The 21,624-nt window shown below is 44.3% G+C and overlaps 1 protein-coding gene across 3 annotated transcripts in view; it reads left to right on the top strand.

Moving 5' to 3' along the window:
* Nucleotides 1–21,624, top strand: part of PPP2R5A (protein phosphatase 2 regulatory subunit B'alpha) — a 141,148-nt gene that overhangs the window by 94,672 nt on the left and 24,852 nt on the right. For all 3 annotated transcript variants that reach the window (XM_040351476.1, XM_040351477.1, XM_040351478.1), the window contains exons 3-6: nt 4,117–4,218; nt 13,668–13,760; nt 15,697–15,827; nt 16,332–16,391. In XM_040351476.1, the coding sequence (XP_040207410.1) occupies nt 4,117–4,218; nt 13,668–13,760; nt 15,697–15,827; nt 16,332–16,391 (386 nt within the window). The remainder of the gene's footprint in view (nt 1–4,116; nt 4,219–13,667; nt 13,761–15,696; nt 15,828–16,331; nt 16,392–21,624) is intronic.

The raw sequence follows: 21,624 nt of genomic DNA, 5'->3' as shown, positions 1-21,624 counted from the left end.
AGGCCTAGATGAGAGATCTGCCTTCATATAATGTGACTTCCATGGCCCTTTTGACCCGGCATTCTTCCCTTTCTGTCTAAACATACTCCCCAGGAAGTTTTAAGGAGTCTGTAATCATTTGATCAGTGCAGCCAGGACATGCATCCCTGCTCTCTGGCATCAGTCTAAGCCCCTGACAATAAATGGTTTGCCAGATACAACATATGGAGAACCTAATGTCCACTGTTAACACAGCAGTGGAAGCCCGTTGACGGCAGAAAACATACTGATGCAAATTCACATTCATGACAGAATGCACCCCCCCAGGATTAGGGATGCCCTCTCATCACTAAGGGGTTTTCTTTACACCGTAGAGCCTAGACCCACAACCTTTGACCCCCCTCATGCTTTTTTGTATCCCCTCCAACCCTATTCCTATACGTTGTCCCCTTTCTGGTTTCAGTGTTCAATATTTTCGGACCCCATCCTTTTTAACGTTTAAATTGGGAAAACTTAGTGGAAAGACCAGACTGTTCACAAAAGCAGGATCCAAAAGCAAGATTCCCACTCCAAAAGTTTTCAAGCAATGTATTAACACTCCGCAATAATCAATGTTGAACTGCATATTTTTGTTCATGATGTTGCTTAAAGCGGGGGTTCACCCTATAAACAAAAACAAAAATAAAACATATTTTTCTTCTAGCATAAAATGAGGCATAGTAGCGCGAGCTACAGTATGCCTGTCTTGATTTTTTTTATCCCCGTATTCACAGTGCAATCCTACATTGAAGATACCGACTCCCCACGGGGAATGGGCGTTCCTATCCAGACGGAGGATGATTGACGGCCGGCTCTGGCACATCACGCTTCTCTGGAAATAGCCGAAATAGGCTTGGCTCTTCGCAGCGCCTGCGCATAGTCTGTGCGCAGGCGCCGTATAGCGCCGTGAAGAGCCGAGACCTACTCCGGCTGTCTTCGGGGAGCGTGACGTGCCAGAGCCGGCCGTCAATCATCCTCCGTCTGGATAGGAACGCCCATTCATCGCGGGGAGACGGAATCTTCAATGTAGGATTGCACTGTAAGTACGGGGATAAAAAAATCAAGACAGGCATACTGTAGCTCGCGCTACTATGCCTAATTTTATGCTAAAATGCTGCTATGGAGGGTGAACCACCACTTTAAAGGAGTTGTAAAGGCAGGTTTTTTTTAAATCTTAATGCATGAAGATAAAAAAATTGTATGTAGTAGTGTCCCCAACACCCCCTAATTACCTTCCTGAGCCCCTTCTCTGTCCACGCGTGTCTTGGCTGTCCCAGAGACTCCTCCTGAATAGCTGAGACACGGCAGCAGTGCCTTTTTGGCTCCCGCAGCTGTCAATTGGGGGAGAGGGGGCGGGGCCAGGCCGGGGCTCAGTGTCTGCATGGATACATGGAGCTCTGACTCGGCTGGGGGTGTCCCCTGTAGCGGACTTCTGGTTTAGGGCCTCTTGATAGGAGCCAGGAACAGCAAAAAGGGACCTGAGAAGAAGGATCTGGGCTGCTCTGTGCAAAACCAACTGCACAGAGGAGGTAAGTAGAACATGTTTTGTTATTTTTAAAGGGAAGAAAAACTAGCCTTTTACAATCACTTTAACTAGTGACAATACAGATAATATGATGTTTATATAATTGTTACCACTATAACTTGCAGGACAGCAGCACTTTCCTTTTAAGAGATTTTAAGGGCTGGTTCACAATAGCGGTTGAGTTGTTTTTCCTCTGCCCTCCTTTAGCTACATTACCCCAGCAGGAATTATACCCCCCCCCCCAGCTTTCAGCAAGCATAGCGCATGCTGAACGTGACCCATTCAAGTGAATTGGGCCACTGCAAGTGCCCCGCAACTGCGTGCAATGCATGTGACAGGGTTCAGTGGGATAATCTCTTCTAGGCAATAAACGGCTACATAGTGGCTATCCAGTTCTGGGAGGACATCCCTGGACATCTTCACATGTGCTTGCTCCCTGGGGCATGCATCAGGCTAGCTCTATGACTGCTGTGTACTTTGAACACTGCTTATCAGGGTAAAGGGCCAATCCCAGCCCTTTACCATGTGATCAGATGTGTCCAATCACAGCTGTTACAATATTAACAGCGGCTTGCCGGTTATCGGCTTTCTTCTCTTCTGAGGCAAGAAAAGTCGATAGAAATTTCATATGAGTACCTTGTTGCATGAATGAGTAATTTTCATTCAAAACGTGAAAGCTTAAAATTGGCCTGGGGCGGGAGTGAAAGTGCCCAGTATTGAAGTGGTTAAAGCAGATGGTGAGGAGGGGATACACCTCCACACTATATTTCAAGTGCTCTCTGAAGAGTGATTTGAACATGGATCTTCGGAGACCAAAGCAAGTGTGAGCGAGCACTCAAAAGTAAAACTTTTTTTTTTTTTTTAAATCCCGCTGTGACCTATGCAGTGGCTGTTGGCAGTGTTTTGCTTTCATGTTCTGTGTTGAGGTTTCCCCCGTTTTGCAGAGAGTGAGATTTCCTGAATGATATCACCGTTGACTGAGAGTACTTTTTCCACTTTATCCAAGTCTGCTTAATCCTTTCCTGATTTGATACTTGTATGGAGGGTTTTAGATCACATTATGATTACAGTTTTCCATAAACATTAATTATTCTGTCAGATAATCAGACCTATGGCTAATTTGGTATTATTGTTGGTTTTACAGCTTTATCTTGTTTGGTAATCTTCCCACTTTCTACTGGCAGCAGAACACATAGGGGATGATTTACTTCAAGCAGGATCATCCTCTTTCAGCTCGGTTACAGGGAAAAGGTCTGACTGGACAGGATTTTGTTTTAAACTATAGAGCCATCGAAATCACTAAATTTATTAGTATAGTGCAGCATTTCTCAACCTTTTCAACTCCGAGGAAACCTTTAAAAAACTTTCCAGTCTCGGGGAACCCCAGATTAAAATTGCTATATCTAAATCTCATAATACATTAGTGTGATGGGCGCTGGGAAGAATGCTCCTTACATTTGTGGTCATTGGTAAGAATCACTCCTTACAGATGGCTAAAGAGATCGTTGGTGTCAGTGGGAACTTATCTGAGAGGCAGAAATTGCTCAATGCTCAAGGAAACCCCTCACAACCTCTGGAGGAACCCTGGTGTAGTGCTTTGATTCTAATGTGTGCACATGTGCAAGGCAGCTAAAATTCAGGCAGCACTTTAACCACTTTATGTCTGCACTAAACCCGAAAGACGGCTACAGCGCAGGCTTACCTTGCCAGGAGGGCGTAAATGGATGCCCTCCGATCGCCAAGCCTTTTGGACTGAGCTGGTCACAGATGGGGTTAAAGGTCCATCCAATCCTAGTGGCCCTTTATCATGTGATCAGCTGTCAGCCAATCACACGGTGTAAACACAAGCTGGTTATCGGCTTTTCTTTCCTCAGGAGAGAAGAGAGCCGATAACGGGCTTCTGTTAAAGGGACATCGACACTGATGATCAGGACACTGATTGTGTCGCGATTATCAGTGCAGTGCCCATCGGTGTCCCCTATCAGTGCACCGGTTTTCAATTTATAATTTTTTTTTTTTAAAAGGAAAAAATTAGTTTTTTTTTTGTTTAGCAAAACATAAACCCAGTTGCTGAAAATTTGCCTGGGTCAGGAAGGGGGTAAAAGTGGTTAAAATCTCTTCCTCTCCAAAAGAGGGGAAATCTTCCACTGTAGACACCAATTCTTGTGACCCCGGGGCCCCAAGGGATTCCTTTTTTAATTTGCAAGGAATTCCTTTTTAATTTGCAGGGAATTCCTCTCACATCCTGTTGTTGCTATGGGATGGGACAGGAAATGAAGGGTGCAATGGAACAGAGATGGCAGCAGAGGCTGGTGGTAAATTCTCCCCCATGGATGTAGACAAGTAGGTTTGCTTTACACCCTATGCATTGCAAAGTGTGTGTGTGTGTGTGTGTGTGTGTGTGTGTTTTTTTTTATTTATTTAATTTTTTCCTGCATAATATAAGCTGGCATTTCATTTTGCACACTTGGATAGTTAAATCTTGCTTTGCTCTTGTTTCAGTATTTTCTACATTACAAGCCGGTCTTGCTTTGTGTTCAGTAAACAGTGTTTTCTTATGCTTTTTGTTACAGATTTGCGCTAATATTTTTAGAACTCTACCGCCGAGCGACAATCCAGACTTTGATCCCGAGGAGGATGAGCCAACACTAGAAGCATCTTGGCCTCACATACAGGTGAGAATTAGGCCGCTATTCATGTGCGGGAACCGTGCTGTTTGTGTTTTGTTCGGTTCACATGATTTTTTTTTATTTTTCTGTTTAGTAACAAAAGATGTATTCAGTTCTGGTTTCTCATGAGACGAAAGGTGAATTGGTGTTTTCTTTTTTTTTTTTTTTATTATGACTTAGTGGGTTGGTCAACACATGAACCAAAACTTTGGCTTGAGTGCACCTAGGTTTTTTTTTTTTATTCTTGTTTGTCTTGCTTTTAGTGGCTATTGGATTTAGACCGGTTTGTAAGTAGACCTGCAGTGTTGAAGGCCCTTTTGATTGCGTCATGCTCTTTCTCCCAGTCTGAGAAAATGTTGCTTCAAGTCTTCTTGTAAAACTGCACGTCACTTTTAAAATCTAAGCTGACCAAAAGAATATAATGGCACCACCCAGAAATGCCCACACATGTCCTTAAATTGGAACTCCTTTCTCTTCATTAACATTGACTATTTTTGATCCTTATGCTGCTAGCATTAGTAATTAGGAAGGCTGGCCTTGAGTGTACCATCAAGGTCCAGGTGTCTGCCTTAGCAATCTTCTTTCAGCGACCCCCTAGCCATGCACTTTTTAGTTCCTACCTTCATCCAGGAAGTTTGCCATGCGGCTCTGCCTGTACGGTCCCTTTTTCCACCGTGGAACTTGAACTTTGTGCTCTCGGTTCTCCAGAAACCTCAGTTTGAGAATATTCGGGAGATTCCCTTACCCACGTTGTCCCAGAGAGTGGCATTCTTGGTGGTTATTACATCGGCCCGTAGGGTGTCAGAGTTGGTGGCATTATCCTGTCGTACTCCCTATTTGGTGGTCCACAGAGATAAGGTGGTTCCTAGTTCCTGTCCATCATTCTTACCTAAAGTTGTCTCAGATTTTCCTTTGAGGACATTGTGTTGCCTTCCTTGTGTCTGAAGCCGGCTCATCACAAGGTATTTGCTTTGCATGCCCTGGATGTGGTTTGAGTGATTCAGGTGCATCTGACAGCCATGGAGTCTTTTGGAGGTCAGACTTTTTTGCGATTTACACAAGGATCAAGGAAAGGGCTGGCCGCTTCTTTGGCTACCATTTCCAGATGGATCAGACAGACAGCGACTCAGGCCTATTCTGTTAAAGGTCGGGGTCCTCCTCTCCCTGTCATAGCGCATTCTACTCGGGCACTTAGTACGTCTTGGGCCTTTCATCATCAAGCGTCAATATCTCAGGTTTGCAAGGTGGCCACTTGGTCGTCGGTGTATACTTTCACCAAATTCTACAAAGTAGATATTTTGGCATCTGCGGATGCTTCTTTTGGCTGCAAGGTTTTGCAGGCTGCTGTTTAAGAGGGGCTGTTCCTTCTTGAGGAGTGTTTTTTTCTTAATTTTTATTTCAGATGGGGCTCCTGTGTCCTGGTTTAGCTCCTGTGACCCGGTTAGGGCTCTTGTGTTGTAGCTTGGGTTATTTTCCCCACCCCGCTGCCTTTGGACATCCCTATAGTCATGATTATTGGATCACTGTGTCCGTCGATGAATGAAAGAAAATAGGATTTTTGTACTCACCGTAAAAAAACATTTCTCCAAGTTCGACAGACACTCTGTGGACAGCCCATGGGCGTAGGCAAGTTTTTTTGTTTTGCCTAGTCCTACTCGTGCAGAGAGCAAATCTAACCCTATAGTCAAGATTAATGGAGTGCTGTGTTCGTTGATGAACTCTGAAAAATAGATTTTATGGGGAGTACAAAAATCCTATTGCAGTGTAGCCAGTAAAGGAGATAATTGCCAGAAATGCAGTAGCCTTTTCACTTTCTGAGATTAAAGGGTTAACCCACATGTATGTTATATATAAGCTGTCTGCTGGTCATCTTTCCACAACTTCCTGGATTCCCAGCATGCTTTGCAGCTTCTCCTCTGCTGTTTACTTTCTAGTTCTCAGGACTATATATCCCATGGTACCTTGCTTGCAAACAGTAATTCCTATACTGACTCTGCCTCCTAAGACTCCTCCCCTGACCCAAATCTTTAGTTCAGAAGACGGGCTCTGTGAAATGTGTGACATAGCAGTGTCGGTCAACAGGCATAGTGGATACATGTCGCATAATTCAAGCAAGTAAATGTGTGGGGTTTACAAACTTCAAGATCATTCAGATTAATAGGAATGATCTTTTTAAAAAAAAAAGTCATGCTTACCTCCACTGTGCAGTTCGTTTTGCACAGAGTGGCCCCGATCCTCCTGTTCTGGAGTCTCACAGTGGCTGTTTCGGCTCCTCCCCGCTAAAGCTAACCCCCTCTGGGAAGCTTTCCCGAGGGGGTTAGCTTGCAGGCGTGCTCCCTTGTCATACTGTTGGCTTCCATAGACGCTGAGTGGTGTTGGTGAGATGTGATTGACGGCAGCGGGAGCCAATGGCTGTCCTGATCATCTTTTGTTCTTAATTGCCATGTGCATTGCTAGCACCCTCCGTTCCTGAGAAGAAGCTTTGCACCCAACAAGACCTGCCTGGAGCAGCAATCGCTGTCTCTGCGTGGAGAAGAGGATGCTGGGGGATACGCACAGCAGGTGAATGGGCTCAGGTAAGTAAAACGGGGGGGGGTTCACCTTAATGCATAGGATGCATTAAGGTGAAATGCGAACCTTTACAACCCCTTTTTAAGAAAGTTACCATTGCTGACATTTTTAAGCACAAGGGCTGTGGAACCATTTCATTCATCATTGTTTCAATCCTTGGAGTCATTGATCTAGCACAGGAGCTCAGATGTTTAAGTCTTGACCGGCTGCACGATTGTTCAAGCTCAATAGATAGTAAAGCCAGGATTGGACCAGAGCCTACAGGCTGTACTTTGCTTTAAAAAAAAAAAAAAAGCAAACTTTTAGGAAATGGTCTAAACTACAAGTTAGAATAGTTTGCATCCTAAGATGTCGGCACACATCTGTCCTAACGGCACTCTCGTGGAAACATGCCTATGGTTCTGCACATAGTGATAACTATTACAATGCTCCATGACATTCCATGACCCTGAAGGCGTAGATTCTGGCTTTAAAGATACCTGCCGACATGTCAGGCCACAGTTGGTAATGCACCTTTTTTCTTTCCACATGATTTACTTTTAAAAACAATTCCATAATGGCAGCTCCCAATATATCTTCACAGAATCCCTTTTACACTGTGTGCATGCAGGTATAGTTATTTCACAAGAGAAGTGTGATGATCAGTGGGTAAAAGACATTGCTTTCTCCCCCCACCCTACACAGACTAACAGGATTTTGTACATTGCAGTACAAAGTGTTCATTGTCTAGTAACTGTCAGAGTGGAACATCCTTTATGTATCTTGTGACTAGGAAGCCTCAGTGTCAGTCACATGTTATAAATATAGAAGAAACTCCCTAACAGTGAAGGCCACTTAATATTGAAAATTAAGCTTTAGTGACACTAAAGGCAAACCTTAAAAAAATAACAAACATTTCATACTAACCTGCTCTGTGTAATGGTTTTGCACAGAGCTGTCCCCTTCTTGGGTCCTACACTGGTGCTCCTGGCCCCTCCCCCTTACCATAGCTGCTTGCTATGGGGGCACTCGTCAAGCCTGCTCTGTGTCCATAGACGCACCCAGCATAGCTCGCCTCTTTGCTGGCTGCGATTGGCAGGAGCCAATGAGGGGACAGGGAGAGAAGCTGCTCTCTTGCACATTGCTGTATCAAGATTGGGCTCAAGTATGAAGGGGGGGGGGCTGTTTTTTTTTTTTTTTTTTTTTAACTTAATGTGGTTCTAAAGCCTAAACATTTTTTTTACTTTAATACATTCCTTGCATTAAGATAAAAAATGTGTAGGTATTAATTTAAGCCCCCTCCTGTGAAGCCGCTTGTCGGTGTTTTACAGCGGGGCATCGCGCCAATCTGGTACAGCAGGACCGGGCAGGATGGGAACGGGGGTCCATTGTAATGTTGTCTTACAGATTTTCTGTAAACTTGCACCTACACTTTAAGCTTCCCATAGTGTTATCCAGCTACAGTATTTGACTCTGAAACAAGTACTGATGATATACATCAGGGGTGCCCAACCAGTGGCCCGCGGAGCCCTCAGATGTGGCCCACGACCTCCTGCTCTGGGATGGAATAGAATACTGTTATTAAAGGTCAGTTTTATCACTAAAATCACAGTGTATATATGGACATATGTGTTCTGCAGTGGTTACTGGGCTGCTTTCAAACTGATCCGCAGATGCAGAGCAGCGCACCTGCGGATTACCTGTACTGAGCCATAGACTTCTGTTATTACCTGCGAGTTTGGTGAGCTTTCTGAAAGTGCACCAAACCTGCAGAATATAATAGAAGTTTATTGCAAAGTGCAGGAAAGCCAAAAGGTACACTGCGTTGCACCCACGGTGCAGGAAAACTGCAGCGCATCTGTGTGAAAGCAGCCTTGGGCCCCTTTCACACGATCAGTCTGACCCAATTGGACCCTCCATTCATCTCTAAGGAGTGGCAGATGTAAACCGACTTGTGTCCTACCTCCAATCCAATCCGAGTATAGTGAGCTGTGTCTGCTCTGCATATACAGAGCAGACACGGACCTGCCATCCGCCCGCTCCACTCATTGTGGCCCACGACCGGTTACCAAGTTGCTTAAGTTGCCCTCGCTCTTCAAAAGGTTGGGCACCCCTGATATACATGCTTGCTCCAGGCCAGAGCCAGGAGGGGGGGGGGGGGGGTTGTTCTATTAAGGGAGGTTTTCCTTTTTACTTTATTCTTACTGCTGTGTTTCTGGAACAGAGCTCAACAAAGAAGGGATATCCCCTCCAAGGCATTTGAAACCTTCCCACGTGGAAGATTCTCAGTCTGAGCTCTGGTGTAAAAGCCGGTGATCTAAGGCTCATACCAAGTACAAAAGTAGGTATTTATACTACTTAAAGTGGAACTTTAGTCATAAAATTAAGTCCTGCATCTTCACTTCAGGTTGGTTCCTTTTGCAGGATTGCGTAGCTATGTAAAACATTAAAAATAAGTGCCTATATTGTTTAAAATCCAGTAATAGATGGTCTTGCCCTGCTCTGCACATGCTCGGTTGCTCTCTGTTTTTTGGCTGAATTAGTAGAGGCCGATCTGCTGACAGCCTAAAGATTTACTGCTGTTCAAGGGGCTCTGGGCTTCAGCAAAATGGCAGCCTCCAGCAAGAACAGGAGCGATTCCGGATGCAATTTACAGCACACACTAAATTTTGGTAGCATAATTATTCATGTGGAATGATATTCCTTTCTAAAGAACATTTTATGTCTTTTTTATCAAGTTGTTATGGGTAAAGTTCCGCTTGAATGTAATAAATATTTTTTTACTGATCTATTTAGTGAACCCAGAGCTGCATTTATTGGTGTCTTTTATAACTAGTTAGAGTTTAGGTTTAAAGTGATTCTGTCATAAATTACTTTGGAGGAGAGTAACAGTGCTGGAGAACCAGGGGCCAAGTCTTGCACTTGGTGGAATATGAAAGTATATTTCCGCTCTCCTCACCTCTAGACAAACGTCCAGTTAACCCATGCAGTGCGGGCACAGCCCCACTACATGTAAATTAAATTATTTTACTGGGAGTTCTTTAAAGCTGCTTTACACTTGTTTACTTGCTTTCGGCTGCATTTACCAACTTTGCGGTTTCTTTACACAGGCTGTGGTGTCTGAATAGTGATCTGTGCTGGATCACTTTTCAGAGTGCTAATGGAGCAACTGACATGCTCTCTGGAGGCCAATACTGTCTCCTGAATGCGTATTTTTTTTTTCCCTTTGACAGCAGGACAGGGTCCCTGAAAGGGTATACTGTAACACAGCCACACATCTAGCTCGTAGAATGTTACAAGGAGTATACGTTTTGCCTTGGTATGTGTACAATTTCATTCACCCGCTCTGTTGTTTTAAGGTGGGGGGTTTAATACTGCCCACTCGTCTGCAAGTGTCAACCAACCCTCAGTTTCCAATCTGATCCTGGGGACACGTAATTGTATTTTCTCTAAATTAAGCTAAACTGATTGCTCCTAAATGCACGTGATCCACCAGTCTTCAAATGCCACCATTGAAAAAACATAACCTGCGTTTATATGTGTGTTAGAAATGTCTCCCAAACCCACATCAATGCAGATGTGGCCTTTAGTTTACATGCGTTGTTGAAGTCCAGTTTTTGTGTGTACAGTTTTTTTCTTTCTTTTTGTGCTTATCTTTGAGTGTCAAGAGACATCTATTTAGAAGGAATCTGAGCATTCAAAGCATGTTGACCCTATGATGAAATCCTTGCTCTTTTTATAGCCAGAGTAACTTTCACATAGTATTTAGAATTTTCTGAAAATGCTGGGCGACTAGTTTTCTCTTGAACAGGGCACGAGCCTAGATCCATTTTAGGGTATGATTATATGTATAAAACGTTGGGTGATTTTTTTTTTTTTTTCCTTCTCGGATTTGTGCTGAATAAACAAAGCTCCTAGATCCTTTGGAAAACATTTCAATGATCATGGGACTTTAAATGAGGCAGGTCACATTAATGGGTACAAATTTATTAAAAGTAATAACGCATTCCATGATTTGTATAAATACATTACATTTCAATATATCCTCCTAAAATGCGTTAAGATGGGGAAAAATAAATAAATAAAAACTTCTGCCTTTTAGAATCACTTTGATAACCACTGTGTAAAAGTTCAGGCATCTTTTAATGTTTAATTTGAACCACTTGGATCCTAGGCCCTGGCAGTTATCAGAAACTCATCTTAAAGTGGAGCAATAGCTAAAACTTTTTTTTTAGCCATCTGCGTCCCATTGTTGAGATTTCCCTTCACTTCCTGTCACAGCCAAAGTGAGAGGGAATTCCTTGGGGACTCCCAGGTCACCAGAACCATTGTGTCCCCATTGGAAGATTTTCCCTCTATTACTTTTCTGAGGACAGCCCCCTTTTTCTTTTTTTAACGTTTGCATTCAATTAAATGGTAAACGGGACAAATGGAGAGGTGGAATCTCCTTACCATGGACACAGACGGCAAAAAAACCTGACAGGCGTCCCTCTCCATTTAATCCAAAGCAAAAGTTTTGCCTTTTAGTTTGGCCCCTTTCACACGATATACCTGAAAAGATCCGCCTGTCCGTTTTCCAGGCGAGTATGTGCGGGCCACCTATTGACTTGTATGGGCGGGTGGATGTCGGCGGAGGTGTGTCCAGTGACACCCGCCTGACATCCGATTTAAGATCCGCTGAAAACAGACAAATGGTAATACGTGTTTTTTTTAAGATCTCCCTATAGAGGGCAGCGGGGCTCTGACAGGTCCATCCCTGCACAGTGAGTGGAGACGGACCTGTCATCCGCCTGCTCAGCGGGGATCAATGGACCAATCCCCTGCTGAGCTAGAGGAGTCCGCTGAGCAGATCTGCCCCGTGTGAAAGGGGCCTTATACTTTACCGTCAAGATGACGGTCCTCTTTCCAGGAATAATGAAAAGGCGAACGAATACCATACTCCATGCCTATGCATGTTGACCCTTTTTATGAAGAAATCCTTGCTCTATTTTATAGCCAGAGTAACTTTCACATACCCGTATTTATCGGCGTATACCACGCACAGGCGTATAACACGCACCCTAACTTTAAGAGGGAAGTTTCAGGGAAAAAAACTTACCACAGCCCCCTGCGTATAACACGCAGGCACAGTTTGCCCTCTATTTTCAGGGTAAAAAAGTGAGTGTTATACGCCATTAAATACAGTAATTAGAATTTCCTGAAAAATAAATGCTTGGTGACTAGTTTTCTCTTGAACAGGGTACAAGCCTAAATCCCTTGATTGATTATATGTACAAAATAAGTGTTTCTTTCTGAATTGTGCTGAATAAACAAAAATGCTCCTAGATCTTTCTTTCTAAACCTTTTTTACAGCGAGACCTTTCGGGTCTCGGGGAATCTCTGTTAATAATGACTTATCTACAGCTCACTGAACATGAGCAGTAAAGCCGACCATAAATGGGGCAGTTTTCTTTCCTGCATCCACGGGTTGCAGGAAAGAAATTCTTTGGTCTACTTGCCTCTGGAGATGCTTGAACATGCCAGCTCAGTGGATAGAGGATTTAAAATGCCTGCTCTTCTCCCTCTTCTCTGCACAGTGCTTCCAGGATGGATCAGAGCTATTTTTACTGTGCAGGTGCTGACTAATCAGAATTGCTCTGGTCTATCCCAGAAGCACTGCACAGGTAAGGGCGAGGATTTGAAATCTCTGGATTGTTGGACTGGCTGCTCGGGCACTGACCGCTCCACACCTGCGGAGGTAGTACAGCGGGTGGCGTGGTATTACGTTCACTTTTTTTTTCTTCCTGAAAATGTGAAGGAACTGTTTTTTAAATAGTGAGTTTTTCCATTGTTCCACCCTATTCTGCTCAGTCGGCTGTCAAAATACCCTTTCTTCTGCCTCTGAGGCTCTATTATTTTTAAATGGTGTGTGGGTGGGTCTTAACCTTGCCTAGGAAGGAGTTCAAAGCCCTCTGGTACAGCCTTTGCCCCAGGATTCACCTTGGTGTAGCTGTACTGTAGCAAGATTGCCAATTTTTAGGCCATATCCGGATTTCTTTAATTGTCTGTTTTAGTTTTATACTGATCTGCTAAGTGTACCCTCACGTGGTTCGCTTATTGGTCTTTGGATTATTCAGTTGCCAGTAGTAGTTTTCTGATCTGTAGGGCTCAGTTCACATATGCTGAGGCTTTGGGTCACCGCATGGTTTCCAGTGCGTCCCTGTTCACCAATTTAGGTGCGAATCTGGTCTGAATTTTTACCTGAATTTGCACCTGAATCGGACCATAAGATGCACAAGACCTTTCTTCAATGCGCACTGTGGCCACCCCAGAACTGTGTGAACCGGCCCGCATTGAGACCCGGACTGCGCTTGCGGGACGTTATAGAAAGTCCTGCAAGCAGCATCTTTGAGGCGCTTTAGGAGTGGTGTATACACCACTCATAAAGTGCCCCTGCCCATTAAAATTGTCAGCACCGCCAAAGCACCTTTAAGGAGTCTGTAGTAGCGCGGAGGTTCTTTCTTCATTTACCGCCAAAGCACCACTTTTAACCCTTTATTTGGTTGCTAGCTGGGCATTAAAAATGCCCGCTAGTGGCTGAAAAGTTCCTCTAAAATGACGGTAAAGCGCCGCTAAAACTAACTGATGCTCTCGCCTCAGTGTGAAAGTGTCCTTGGTGGACTTGATGTCTAAAGGTAATTATTATATCAGGTCTGTTCTCCGGGCGCTTGTATTCTTCCTTTTTTTTAGATGTTTGGCATGTATTTAGGAATCTGGTTGTGTCTACCAAAGACTTTCCTTGTCCCCGAAATTTTTATAGCTCCGCTTTAGCTTACCATATATTTTTTTTTGTCTTGTTACATATATAATTAAATCTACAATTTTACAGATGTCTACATAATAAAATAAATTTATTTATTTTACAGTTGGTGTATGAATTTTTCCTGAGATTTTTGGAAAGTCCAGACTTTCAACCAAGTATTGCAAAGCGGTTTGTGGACCAGAAATTTGTGCAACAGGTAAAACGTTGGTTTGTAAAGTGTGCTGACTGTAGCCAATCTTTATTGTGCTCTACACTCCGATTCATTCCCTAGCATGTTTACATGTGCCTAAACATCTGTTGCTAAAGACCAAAGGGAGGAAGTTCACAGGGGGGTTGCAGGAAAGAACGCAAGGGCTGGGGGGGGAAGAAAGTGGTGCTGCAGGGAGGTTGACCCTGCAGGATGGAACACAAAACAGATTGCGGGAAGCAATGGCAGAGACATTGGGTAGTGGAGGGCACACTATGGAGTGGGGGCTTTCACACTATTTTATGAATGGCTGCGATTGGAAGCTTGTCGGCCACTGATCACAGCTATTCATGAATTTTATGCATAAAGGTAAAAAATGCATAGAAGCCCCACAGCCTCCCCTAATACCTGAGCATCATCGCAGTATGATGTCCACTAGAGCCTCAGCTCCCCAGGGACTCTCATTCCTCATTTGCTGAGACATCAGCATAGGCCATTGGCTCCTTCTGCTGTCAATAACAGCCAGTGAGCCAAAGAAGAATTGTCAGACTCTGGGGGAACATTTATGCCTTCCTGAGTTTGTGGTTGCTGCAGCGAGCATTCGCATATAGCGTTGGGGAATCCCAACGTAAAAGTTGTTGAGCTGGCCAGCTGCAAGCAGTTTCGTCCCAACATAACCCTTTTGTCCATGGCAGTAAAAGGGATGTGTGACAGGAAGTCAGGTAAATCTGTGGGTGTTGTCACAGACGGGACATACATTTCTGCCTTGTTTAGACAATACACCAATTATTATTAGGCGTCGGCTGCAATTGTAGCCAGGAAAGGTCTAAGGGCGTTGGAAGACTTCAGCTGTTCGGAATGAGGCAATTAGGGCCTCTATAAGTAATCCAGAGGATTACCACTGATTTTCTGCATCCTGAGGCTTTGTGAGTAAGGAGAAGCAGTGTACTGAAAGTCTTCTGAGGAGGTGAGGATTGATTTTTCTGTGTGATAAAAATCAAAAGACTATTGTTTTTCTGCTGTATGACCAGCAGTGTCTGCCCAGCACAAGGCTGTGCCAGACTCCATAGATGGGTTCCTGTGTGGTGAAGATAGACGCCCCAAGTGGCCAGGGTTTATTTTATGTTTGATTTTGTTTATGCTGTTTGGATGCTTGTACTTGTTTCCAGCAAGATGGAAGAATAAACCAAAATCTTTGCTTTCAACCGTCTTCGACTGCCTGTCTGTATAAATTCAGTGTGTGGTGAACCCATCCAAGGGGTCACACACCCCGCTACCGAGCTAACCCCTTACAGATGTTTACACTGCATAGATTCTAGTGGTGTGTCATACTTGTTAAAGTGGTTCTAAAGGCTCAAGGTTTTTTACATTCTATGCATGAAGGTAAAAAAAACTATGTGCAGAAGCCCCACAGTCTCCCCAATACTTACCTGAGCCCCATCGCGATATAACAATGTCTACTAGCGCCTCGGCTCCCCAGGGACTCTCCTTTCACATTGGCTGAGACAGCAGCATAGGCCGTTGGCTCCTTCTGCTGCCAATCACAGACAGTGAGCCACAGAAGAGATAAAGGGGGAGGGGCCAAGCCACAGCTCTGTTATAGCCGGGGCCTGGGTGCCCCATTGCAAGCTGCTTGCTCTGGGGGCAGTCTGCAGAAGTGGGGGGGGGGGTCAGGAGAGCCAACAAGGGACCCGAGAAGAGAAGGATCTGGGCTGCCGTGTGCAAAACCACTTCACAGAGCAGGTAAGTATGACCTATTAAAAAAACAAATGACTTTAATATCAATTCGGTGAGGAACAAAGCTGAGGTGCACAGTAAGGCAGGCGATTAGGTTGCACTTTACTGGAGTTGATTCCCTGAAAAGTGGATTATTGCTCTTGCCTTTATGTAAAGTTGGCACAATCCTGCTTTCAATTCCCTGAATTAAAATGTCGTTTGTATTCAGCTGCTGGAACTGTTTGACAGTGAAGACCCAAGGGAGCGAGAGTTTTTGAAGACTGTACTACATCGAATATATGGCAAGTTTCTTGGCCTAAGAGCATTCATCAGAAAGCAGATTAACAACATTTTTCTCAGGTACCACATTTATTTTGGTTTGCAGATACCACTGTGCACAGTACCCCATTTCCCCATACCTTCCCAGTTTTGTTTTTACCTCTAAATGTTTTAGCGTAAAAGTTCTACCCAACAAATACTGCAAGATGGCTATTGCCTTTCGTTATTCAGAAAACCTTTTATCTGTGTGCATCTCTGAAGATAATCTTGCTCCATTATTTGGGGCATTTAATAGTAATTATGGACAAATAGGAACATTATAGGGCTGGCTTTACTAAGTCTTTAAGACCAACTATAGCCTTAACTTCAGTTTTGTGTATGCCCTTCCTTATTATACTTGAATGTGGCTTCCAAGCTCAGGTAAGTTAGGGCTGTATTGTGATTGCACAGTGCATTTTGATTCTTGTACGTATATTGTTTGTGACATCATAAAATATATTAATTGTTGCCCTTGTCTGTGATTTCCATTAAAAGAAGGTAGAATATTGAATACGTTGTTTTGTTTTTTTTTTATTTTTTTAACAGGTTTATCTATGAAACTGAGCATTTTAACGGTGTGGCAGAATTGCTGGAAATACTGGGCAGGTAATTTATTTTTTTAAAACTATTTTTGTTTGCATCATAGAAAACTAGAGATTATAGGAATGATCGTAAGGAATGTTATGTCCTGACTGACCATTTCTAATGCAACACTGCACCCAAATAAATTTTATATCGTAGAGGTTTCTTTTCAGTGGTATTTAATACCCACTGGGTTTTTTTTTTTTTTTTTACAGCATAAAGGAAAAAGTACTTCCAATTTTGAAAAAAAAAAAACCTGATGAATCTCATTTCTTGATTCCTTAAAGCGGGGGTTCGCCCTGTTAAAAAAAAAAAAAAAAGTTTTTTTTTATTAGACCATTAAATTCGGCATCGTAGCGCGAGCTACGGTATGCCGGTCTTACATTTTTTATGCCCGTACTCACTGTGGTATCGCTGATTGAAGAATCCGGGGAATGGGCGTTCCTATGGTGAGAGAAGGTGATTGACGGCCGGCCCTGGCACGTCACGCTTCTCCGGAAATAGCCGAAATAGGCTTGGCTATTCACGGCGCCTGCGCATAGCCTGTGCGCAGGCGTCGTGAATAGCCGAGACCTACTCCGGCTGTCTTCGGGGAGCGTGACGTGCCAGAGCCGGCCGTCAATCATCCTCCCTCTCCATAGGCACGCCCATTCCCCGCGGGAGTCGGATTCTTCAATCAGCGATACCACAGTGAGTACGGGGATTAAAAATTTAAGACCGGCATACCGTAGCTCGCGCTACGATGCCGAATTTAATGGTCTAATGATGGAAAGGAGGGTGAACTACCGCTTTAAAACGCCCCAAAATTGTTTCATTTAGGACATAGCATAAACGGTGAAGCAGTCAGCACCCAGGGGTCAAGAATATATATTGCACAGAATTGCTCATAGATTTCAGTGGTCAGGAGTTGGCACCTTTTTCATGGTGATGGTCAACTTTAGGTGTTGGTGGGCTCCTTTTTTTAATTGTGACCGGTGGTGAGTACCCCATAACATTGGTATTCAGTGCTGACTTCCCTCCTAACTTTGGTAGTCTGTGCCACTTAAAGGATTATATGGCACCTCGGTGTACCCCCTCGCTGCTTGGTGGTGGTCAGTATGCCCCCTTGGTGATCTGTACCCCCCCCCCCCCTATATCGTACATGTTTAGGAGGAGGAGTTTTACTCAGAATCAATGAGAGGAGGAAGAAAGCTGATTGGGTGGAGCATTGGCAGAGGAAGAATGGGCAGGCTTTCAGATGTTAACACAAGCTGTTTACATTTGTGATCGCTGTGATTGGCCAACACAACCTTCACAAGGCACAGAGCCATTCAGATCAACTCTCTTCCTATTGTCTATGATGTGAGCTAAAATCGGCTCAATCGAAGACCTTTAATGGACAAACTGGCCACCATGCTTTATTTCTAGAGTGCTGCATATAAATGACACCCCAGAAATTGTCCAAAAAAGTGTCCACCTCCCAGACTTTTTTTTTTTTACTATACTGTGGTAGGAAGGTTGTTAATGTTACAATATATAAAAGCTAGCGTTCACCGAGTGTATCACCTAAGTATCCTGAAACATTGGTGAATTTGTTATTAATAGCCCTTAATTATGTGTTTTTGTGTTTTTTTCATTTTTTTGTTTGTTTTTTGTTTTTTCCCCAATCTGTTATGTTTTTAAACAGATTTTGGCTGATATCCATATGTTTAAGACATGCTATCCACTAAACCTATGAGCTTACATTACATTTCCTATTATAACCACTTTTAAGACCAGGCCTTTTCTTGCACTTTTTGTTTGCATGCAACTTTTTGCTATAAAATTTCTTGGAACCCCCAAACACACACACACATTATATATATATATAGATAGATAGATAGATAGATAGATAGATAGATAGATAGATAGATAGATAGATAGATAGATAGATAGATGGATAGATAGATAGATAGAGATATATATATATATATATATGCAGATGCCCTAGAGCAGGGATCCTCAAACTACTGCCCTCCAGCTGTTGTAGAACTACACATCCCATGAGGCATTATAACACACTGACATTCACAGACATGACTAGGCATGATGGGAATTGTAGTTCCTGAACAACTGGAGGGCCGCAGTTTGAAGACCCATGCCCTAGAGAATGAATTGGTGGGTTTTGCAATTTATATTGCCTAGTATTTGCACAGCAGTTTTTCAAACGCAATAAAAAAAAATACACTTTTTGAATTTTAATGCACAAAACACAATACATAACCCACTTTTTCTTTATCGTACATCACGGGACACAGAGCGGCATTCATTACTATATGGGTTATATGGAGTACCTTCAGGTGTAGACACTGGCAATCTCAAACAGGAAATGCCCCTCCCTATATAACCCCCTCCCATAGGAGGAGTACCTCAGTTTTTTCCGCCAGTGTCTTAGGTGTTAGTCATGGTTTAGCTTGCCTCCACATCCTTGGGATTAGGTGAGCTAACCGGTTCTGTCCAAAAAAGCCTCAGCGCTAAAGTGGTCAGTAACCGGACCCCAAACCCTTGGGGTATAGCCCATAATGCTTTTCTTTTTAGAGAGCTGGACCCTGGGCCCAGAACTTAGAAACCTTTGGGTGCCTAATGTTTCTGTTGCCAGAGTGCTATATGGGCCCAGGACAGTGGATCCTTCATAGGAACCCAGGGCCTGAAGGTCTAGACATCCCCACCGAGATGGGGGAAGATTGGGCCTCTTGCTTGGCAAAGTCCTGCGGCATGGAGCAGGTAAGTGAGGGGAAAAACTTGCGGAACTTGGTTCTTAGCAGGTTTTTTCTGGGGGGTCACAGGGGACATGCCTAAAGTTATGCACTGCATCTGGCAAACTAGTCACATATCATAAAGATAGGATGGCTCTATATGTATTATTCCCCATAAGATGTGACCTCCCTTGTAGTGTTGGAAAAGCATTGAGTGGGGCCTGTGTTATATAAAAATATATGTGTGTGTCAGAGAGCTGTGCTTACCTGCAAGCCTCCAGGCGATGCTCCATTCAGTCTTCCTCCTCAAGGCCTGCAAAGCAGGCAAAACGCTGACCTCCTCATGGTTTCATGGTTGCAGGCTGCAGTTTGCTGGAACAGAGAGGTCCCTTCCTCCCAACCCCACCCCCCCCCTGTCGGGAGGGGCATTTCCTGTTTGAGATTGCTGGGGGGGAAGGGCGGGTCAGTGGCTTAAGGAAGGGGCGGCCCTTCCTTGTTTGTTCCATATAGCTCATTCAATACTTTGGAACTGAGGAGGAAAGACCAGAACGGCAAGCACGGGGCGCCGAGGACACACAGTGGCCAGAAAGAATATTGCAGTCTTCAGAAAGACTGTTTTCAAGCCTAGGAATAGGCTGTTTCTTTTCCATCTCATAGTTTTTCTTGCAATACTACTCAGGGGGACAGAATGTTTTTTCTTTCCTAGATTTGAAAAAAAAAAAAAAAAAAAAAGTGTCATCTAGGGGAGAGGAAGCATTTTTTATCCCCCAAACAGGTGTTTGGGCATTTAACTATTTATAAGTCCCAGGTACCAATAAGTAGCAGGTGTACCTCGGTATTGTACCATGGCATCAAAAAACAAGGGTACAAGAGGTGGGGATTCCCCCAGAGAGTCTGAGGTCTCGGACAATGCTATGCCGCTGCTTTCCCCACAGGGAGCCTTGGGGCCATCGGGATCTGGGGCTGGAGCTGACGCGGGTCAGTCCAACCCTAAGATGGTCACGGAGGAGGTATTACTCACCTCTTTAAAAGAGATGCAGAAAAGCATGGGTAAAATGATAGCCGCAGCTATGCGGGGCAGTAAGCGGAATAGATCTCCGTCGCCCGAGCGCGGACCCTCAGAAGAGGAGGTCCTTTCCTCAGGGGAATTGGACGACCTCTTGGACAAGGACCAAGTAGGTTCAGGGATCGAAGATCCGGATACAGAGGAGTCTGGGGCAGTCTCCCTGAGGGAGAGCTGGTGGATTCAAGGATTGTCGGACTTGGTCCATAGGGCATTCAACTTGCCAGTACCAGATCTCCAGGTATCGACGGTTTCAGCTTTGGGCTCACTGAGGGCGCCTCAAAGAAATGCTGTGTTTCCGATCCATCCTCTATTAGAGGGAGTTTTGTTCCAAGATTGGAACAAGCCAGATAAGATCTTCTTACCACCTAAGAAGTTCTCTGTCCTATATCCTATGGAAGAAAAATTTTCCAAAAGATGGGCTACTCCTGCAGTGGACGCAGCCATCTCACGTGTTAACAAATCGTTAACATGCCCTGTAGAAAACATACAGGTGTTCAAGGATCCAGTTGATAAGCGCTTGGAAGCACTACTTAAGAACTCCTTCACTACTGCAGGGCAGTAGTACAGCCAGCTGTGGCTGCGATTGGGGTCGCTCAAGCATTATCGGATCAATTTAAGCAGATGCTTAAACTTATTCCTGCCCAGCAGGCAGAAGAATTTTCGGATGTCCCTAAGGCCATATGTTTTACGGTAGACGCAATCAAGGATTCTATCCAGCAAGCGTCACGTTTATCGTTATCCCTTATCCATATGAGAAGACTCTTATGGTTAAAAAGCTGGGAGGCTGAGCCCCCATGCAAGAAGCTCCTGGTAGGGTTCCCCTTCCATGGAGGACGACTCTTCGGAGAAGACCTAGATAAATACATTCAGACCATTTCAAACGGCAAGAGTACTCTCTTGCCAACTAAGAAGAAGGTTCAGGGGCCTGCGTTTAAACGACAGTATTCCCCTGGGCAGGGGCCCTCTAATGCCAAGCAGTATCGACGGCCTCCTGCAAAAGCAAACTTCGGCTTCAACAGCAAATCACAAGGACAGGCTGTTAGAGGCAAAAGGCAGTGGTTTCGCAAACCAGCAAAACCAGCCCCCAAGCCAACCTTATGAAGGGGCGCCCCCACCCACGAAGGTGGGGGGAAGGCTGCGACTCTTTTCAGAGATTTGGGAAGCCAGCATTCCCGACGAGTGGGTACGGTCTTCCGTGGCCACAGGCTACAAATTAGATTTCCTAAGGTTTCCTCCTCCTCATTTCCAGGAGTCGAGGATTCCAAACGATCCGCCTCGGATTCCGGCCAGTCCTGGAACAGGGGCTGGGTTTCTACTCCAACCTATTCATCATCCCCAATGGAGATGTCAGGCCAATTTTGGACCTAAATATGGTAAATGCATATCTAAAGATCCGCTCATTTCGGATGGAATCCGTGCGGTCAGCAGCTGCCACACTCCAGAAGGACGACTTCATGGCGTCCATAGACATAAAGGA

This window comes from Rana temporaria, chromosome 4 (assembly GCF_905171775.1).
Source record: "Rana temporaria chromosome 4, aRanTem1.1, whole genome shotgun sequence".
Classification (NCBI taxonomy): Eukaryota; Metazoa; Chordata; class Amphibia; order Anura; family Ranidae; genus Rana; species Rana temporaria.
Note: the sequence above shows the minus strand (reverse complement) of the source record. Positions and strands in the feature narration are given on the sequence as shown.